Source organism: Pithys albifrons, chromosome 25 (genome assembly GCF_047495875.1).
Source record: "Pithys albifrons albifrons isolate INPA30051 chromosome 25, PitAlb_v1, whole genome shotgun sequence".
Taxonomy (NCBI): Eukaryota; Metazoa; Chordata; class Aves; order Passeriformes; family Thamnophilidae; genus Pithys; species Pithys albifrons.
The window spans coordinates 790,059-796,229 of NC_092482.1; the positions used below are offsets into that span (position 1 = coordinate 790,059).

The following is a 6,171-nucleotide window of genomic DNA, read 5'->3' on the forward strand; positions in this document are numbered from 1 at the left end:
ATGGTAAAACACAGCCATGAGCAGGGACCTGGACCACGCCAGGTGCTGGGAATGAATGCAGAAGGAGAAGATCCCGTGTGTGCCGTGGTGCTGCTGGTGGGATGTGACAAAAGATGTGAAATTAGGGAGAGGAAAATGATGATTCTGGAATTTGGCTCTGGCATCAGGGGTGACGAAAAGCATCGGCAACGCCTCCTGGCCGAGCTATAAAGGGCCCCGAGGCAGGCGAAGGAGCACTCACTGCTGCACTGCAGAGCCGCCTCTCTCTCCACCTCCAGCTCCAGCATGAGCACCACTGTCAGGCAATACTCCTCCTCCACCTCCCTCAAGGGCTTCGGCAGCCTGGGGGGAGGCTCCAGCAGGCTTTCCTCCGTGCGCGTCGGCGGAGGAGCCTACCGGGCCCCCAGCGTGCACGGGGGCTCCGGCACCTACTCCGTGTCCTCCCGTGTCGTCTCGGGGCTCGGCAGCGGCTTCGGGGGCAGCTACTGCGGCGGCGGCGGCGGCTTTGGGGGCAGCTTTGGGGCCGGCTTTGGGGCCGGCTTTGGAGGGGGCTTTGGGGGCGGCGATGGCATCCTGCCCGCGGGGGAGAAGGAGACGATGCAGAACCTCAACGACCGCCTGGCCGCCTACCTGGACAAGGTGCGAGCCCTGGAGGAGGCCAACACTGACCTGGAGGTCAAGATCAGGGAGTGGTACAAGAAGCAGGCGCCTGGTCCAGACCGTGACTACAGCCCCTACTACAGGACCATCGAGGAGCTCAGGAACAAGGTAGGATGCTGGGATTAACACAGTGGGCTGTCGTGAGTCAGAGAGGAAGCAGAAACACTGACTGTTACCTCTGTAATTAGTCATTACTAATTACGTTGTAAAAAGTATCCCAGTGGCCCATGCAGAGCATCAGGCTGGAAATGAGAGGTGTCTCAATGTAAGGTTTTGGTTGCATCCTCCTGTGGAGGACCAGCGGCAGCTTCCACTGGCAGAGACAGATGTACCAGGACATAACACAAAAATGAAGAAGTCTGCACTGATCATGTGTGTTCTTGGGAGTTTAAAACCAATGTGCAGGGAAAGTTGTAGCTGTGGGCAAACTGTGAGACACTGATGTCATGTTTGGAAACACTCAGGTAAAGAATTTGCAAACTTTTTTCAGCTCCTCCTATTAAGGAGATTTAGATGATAAAGAGAAAAAGATGGTTCTGACCAATAAGGAGTATTTTAACTCCTTTTGGCAGTGGCTACCCCAGGGCCAGGCTTGGAGCAAAGCCCCCAGCCCAGGCATCTTGGGGGATTCCACCCCACCTGATTTGAGTCCCAGCACCCTATTTCAGAGGAAATGCTCCATTTTCTTTCATTCTCTGTTACTTCCCATGTATGAATTGCCCCCAGCAAACACACGGGAGCCTTGTGCAGCCAGAGCTGCAGGAGTGCTGGCAAAGGATGTGGGGAATCCATTTTCCTCCCCTCTCCTCAACACAGTTCTTCCAAACTCTGACTTGAGCCTCCTCCCAGGAGGGGTTATTTGTGCTTGCCTTGGTAATATGAAAATCAGAAGCTGTAGGCACCTGCTCGCTGCCTTTTGCTCTGTTTCTGCTGCCAACAAATTAAATCCACCCCAGCACAAGGTGTGCCAAGTGCAGACCCTCTCCTGGTCCTTCTGCCTTGGTGTTGCAGGTGGGGAGCAGGTGATTCCTCCTTCCCTTGCACAATCAGCACCTGCCCTGAAGGATGGGAACAAAAGCCACCATCAGATCTCACACATCTTTTGTGGCTTCACTCTGCCTTTTGAAACATTTACTGGTGGGTTTTTGGAAAGGGAAGTCACAGAGTAAGCAGCCCCTTCCTGCAGTCACAGTTGCATCTCACTTATCCTGATTCCATGAACATTTCTGCTATGGAAACCACAAACTTCCTCAAAACTTCTCCTGTCCCAACACTCTCACTGTGCTCCTTCCCTTGATCAGCCAAGAAGACTTCCTGACACCTTTTTTTCTCCTCCACCCACCAGGTGCTGGTGGCCACAGTGGACAATTCCAACCTCCTGCTGCAGATTGACAATGCCAGGCTGACGGCCGATGACTTCAGGACCAAGTAAGCCACATTTCCTGAAAAAATGGAGCAAAGTCTGCAGTGAAGTTTGATGCAATGAGGAGAAAATCCCATCCAACCCCCAAAAAAGACAATGGTGGAAACAAAGCCTTCAAAATGAGAGTGTAATTTCCAAAGCACATGGTTATCTCAGTCTTACAGGCACTCCGGGATTGTGTTGCTTCCATCCAAACCCACTGTGTTATTCCCATTCTTTGCTCATCCGTGGCACAGCCTCTCCTGTGCAGAGGCCTTGCCCTGTGCCTGCTGTGCACTTAAGGTGTGAGTGCAGTTGCACAGAGCCCAGGGCCAGTACCAAGGCCTGGTGGTATCAGGAGCAGGGTGATGTTATGGGCTCAGGTGGACATTGATGTACCGTTTTTCCCCACATTCCCCACCAGAAGGTTGTCCATAGTGCCATGCAGCACTGACAGACACGATGCCAGCAGCAGTGTGGAGGGAGCAAACAGTAGACCCAGGTGCTCTGTGCCCAGCTGGGCAGGACCTCGTGCAGCTTTGCTGCCTGCTGCTGTGCCCCCAGGTTTGAAACGGAGCAGGCTCTGCGGCTGAGCGTGGAGGCCGATATCAACGGGCTGCGCCGCGTCCTGGACGAGCTGACCCTGGCCAGGGCTGACCTGGAGATGCAGATCGAGAACCTGAAGGAGGAACTGGCTTATCTGAAGAAGAACCACGAGGAGGTGAGCACAGAGCCAGGCTCAGACTGGGACCTACACATGCTCCTTGTGCACCGGGAAAAGGATCAGGTCAAACAAGCTACTGGACTATTTGCAGGCTAAACTCTGCAATTAGGGCTATCAGGGGACACTTGAGGGGAAAGCGGGAGGGAAACAATCCCTTCAGACAGGACCTCCAGAGGGTCAGTGGGGTTCCTGTGCTGGGCACAAATAAGAAATTTCTCAGGATGGGAATATGCCAAGTTGCTCTGACGTGTATCTTGTGTCTTTTCTGTGTCAGGAAATGATGGCCCTGCGCGGGCAGGTGGGTGGGGAGATCAGCGTGGAGATGGACGCTGCCCCCGGAATCGACCTGACCAAGATCCTGGCGGAGATGCGAGAGCAGTACGAGAGCCTGGCCGAGAAGAACCGCAGGGACGCCGAGCAGTGGTTCTTCAGCAAGGTGAGGCGCCGGTGGGCGCGGCGGGCGCGGGGCCGGGGCCGTGCCCGCTGCCGGGGCTCCAAGGGCACGGCTTTGCCTCCCTGCAGACGGAGGAGCTGAACCGGGAGGTGGCCATCAACACGGAGCAGCTGCAGAGCGGCAAGACGGAGATCACGGAGCTGCGGCGCACGATCCAGAGCCTGGAGATCGACCTGCAGGCGCAGCTCAGCACGGTACGGGGGTGGGCTGTCAGCGGGGCGGGGGACACCGGGAAGGCCGGGGGCGGCAGGGCTGTGCCCCCCGGCCGTGCCCGTGCCGTGCCCTGAGCCCCCTGTGCCCGTCCCGCAGAAAGCGGCGCTGGAGGGCACCCTGGCCGACACGGAGGCGCGCTATGGCACCCAGCTGGCGCAGATCCAGGCGCTGATCAGCAGCGTGGAGGAGCAGCTGGCCGAGCTGCGCTGCGACATGGAGCGCCAGAACCACGAGTACAGGGTCCTGCTGGACGTCAAGTGCCGTCTGGAGCAGGAGATCGCCACGTACCGCCGGCTGCTGGAGGGCGAGGACGCGCAGTGCGTGAGGGGCTGTGCGGGGCGGGCGGCGGGACCAGACGGGGCATGGCAAAGGAAACAGAAAAGGAACCACCTGCGTTCCCTGGAGGGTCCTGTCAGCCCATTCCCTGACCCACAGCAGGGACCAGACTCTCCCTTTTCAGTCCCGCTAGTACAGAACAGCCCAGTGGTTATAACGGTGCTGCAGCATCCCTGGGATCCACCTCTCATCCCTCCCGTGTCACCCTGGGGAGGGAGCAGCAGGTGCTGCTGCTGCTGCTCATTGCAGCTGGCATAGGTGCTGCCTTGGTACCCAAATCCCTATGGCACACACCTGTCCTTACCAGTTTCTTCCCTTCGCTGTGACACTGGGCAGTTTTCAGAAGCGTTTTAATCACTTACTGGTACAAGAAACAAAGGCAGGGTTTCAATAATGATTTTGTCTTAGAGACTACTGACTTTTTTCCAGTTTCTGATCACTCTTTCTCTGTTCTCCTGCAGCATGTCTTCCCACTACATCTCACAGAAAGAAGGTAAGAACAGGTCTTGGCTGAAGCTCTGATCACATACAGATACAGCTCTATCACTTCCTCATCCACCTTCTTAGCACAGACTTCTTTTACTAATCTACTAAAGTTACTATTTTATTTTATTTCCAAAATGGGAATTGATATAAAACCACTCTTATGATAGACCAAAACCAGTTTCAGAAACGATCTGAGCAGACTGGGACTGTACAAGAAAGCATTTAGAGGCAGGAATTTGTTGTTATATTGGGTTTCTGAGGCAGTGGTTGTAATAATAAATCTCCAAGGTGAAGATCTTTAAGACACCTTCTCCCTGCTGCCCTGGAAGTAACAGTCCCTTCTTTATCCATTGCAGGACCTGTAACGACCCGCCAGATCCGCACGATCTTCGAGGAAGTCCAGGATGGGAAGGTGATCTCCTCCCGGGAGCAGATCACCCCGGCTGCCCACTGAGGCACTGCCTGGTTTGCTGCAAACCTCACCCAGAACAGCAAAGCAGACCCCAGCTGACGTGCTCCGGCCATGTGGGTCATGAAAAGCACCTTCTTCCTCTATCGCCCCCTCCTTGCCCTCCTTCACCCTTCTCTCAGTGCTGTGCCACACACAGAAATCAAATAAAGCTTCTTCTTGCATTCCTACAAACCAGGCTCTGGTCCTGTTGCTCTTGGGTTGTCCCACTCCTGCAGCTGCAGGACAGAGCTCCTTCCTGGAAGGACCAACATTCTTCATCCTTCATATCCTGGTGGGCCCAGCACACCCACACCTCTGGAACACCTGAGACCTGGCAGCTCCAGGGAAGAGGGGATGGGTGCTGGTGTGGGGAGAAGTCTAGAAAGGAACTGATCCCACAGGTGGTGGGAGGTGAAAGCTGTCAGAGTTTCACTGAGGTTGGGGTCGTGCAAAGTGCTGCTTCCCTGCTGTGATGCCCAGTGACAGCAGAGCTGAATCTTCAGCCCTGACAGGCCAAGCAAGAATGTGAACAAAGTCCAGGTGCTGCAGCCAGGACCCTGCAAACACCCCCCAGCTCTGCCCCAGCAGCTGACCCCCAGGCCAGATCCTGAGGTTTGGGGTGAAAAGGACTGAAGCTGGAGGTGGGGCAGGGATCCACTGGCTACTACCCCTCTAGATGGGCAAACTCAGCTCAGTTTCATTCCAGCTTCCAAAGGCACTGCTGAAGGGTTAGGAAAACAGTGATGGGAAGGAGGGGGTATCGTCTGTGCAAGAAAAAAGATTAGAATTCTTTGGGAGTTCTGGCACTCCCCAGGTGCCAGTGGCTGCTCCTGACACAGCAGTTCCCACTGCTGTCAGCTGGCCCAGCATTCCTGGAAAGCCAGTTCAGACACATTCTTGGCTGGATTCTGTCACATTTATTTCTTCACAAATCCAAATCCTACATCAATGAGATGAATCAGAGCAATGCTGCTAGGCGAGAGTGGGAACAGAGTTGGCCACACAGCTTTATGACCCCTGTCCAGAAGGTCTGCCTGGAATTTAGGGAGAGATAAGAGAGAATTCTTGTTTTTTTCCAAACATTGGAATGATGCCTGCACTGCATCATCTGCTCCACAGCCAGGCCTCTCCCTTTGGGATTCACAGTCCAGGCTCTCTCCCTGGGGGCATCCATGCTTTGGGACTGAGCCATCCAAAATCAGATGCCTGAGAAGCACCAGGACAAACACAGCCTTTAGTTAACACCTGGGGCTTCCTCTTAGGTCACCTCTTAGGGAGCCTGTTGTCCCCAAGGGTGGTTCAGGGGTCACCAACACCCCTCATAGCTCCTCTGAGCCCCCCCATGGCATTCGTGCCCCTCCAGCTGCTGCCCTTGTGACACTCAGGAGAGGGATGCTGAGGTGTCTTGCTGAATTCAACTTTGCTTTCTGTTTTTCTCCTGTGAA

The 6,171-nt window shown here is 55.0% G+C and overlaps 1 protein-coding gene across 1 annotated transcript; it reads left to right on the forward strand.

The window, feature by feature from the left end:
- Window positions 1-219: 219 nt before the first annotated feature.
- Window positions 220-4,918, forward strand: LOC139682827 (keratin, type I cytoskeletal 14-like). Its single transcript, XM_071577440.1, has 8 exons — window positions 220-768; window positions 2,006-2,088; window positions 2,627-2,783; window positions 3,061-3,222; window positions 3,309-3,434; window positions 3,550-3,770; window positions 4,251-4,282; window positions 4,632-4,918. The coding sequence occupies exons 1-8, from the start codon at window positions 286-288 to the stop codon at window positions 4,727-4,729; spliced, it is 1,362 nt and encodes a 453-aa protein (XP_071433541.1). The 5' UTR covers window positions 220-285; the 3' UTR covers window positions 4,730-4,918.
- Window positions 4,919-6,171: the final 1,253 nt, after the last annotated feature.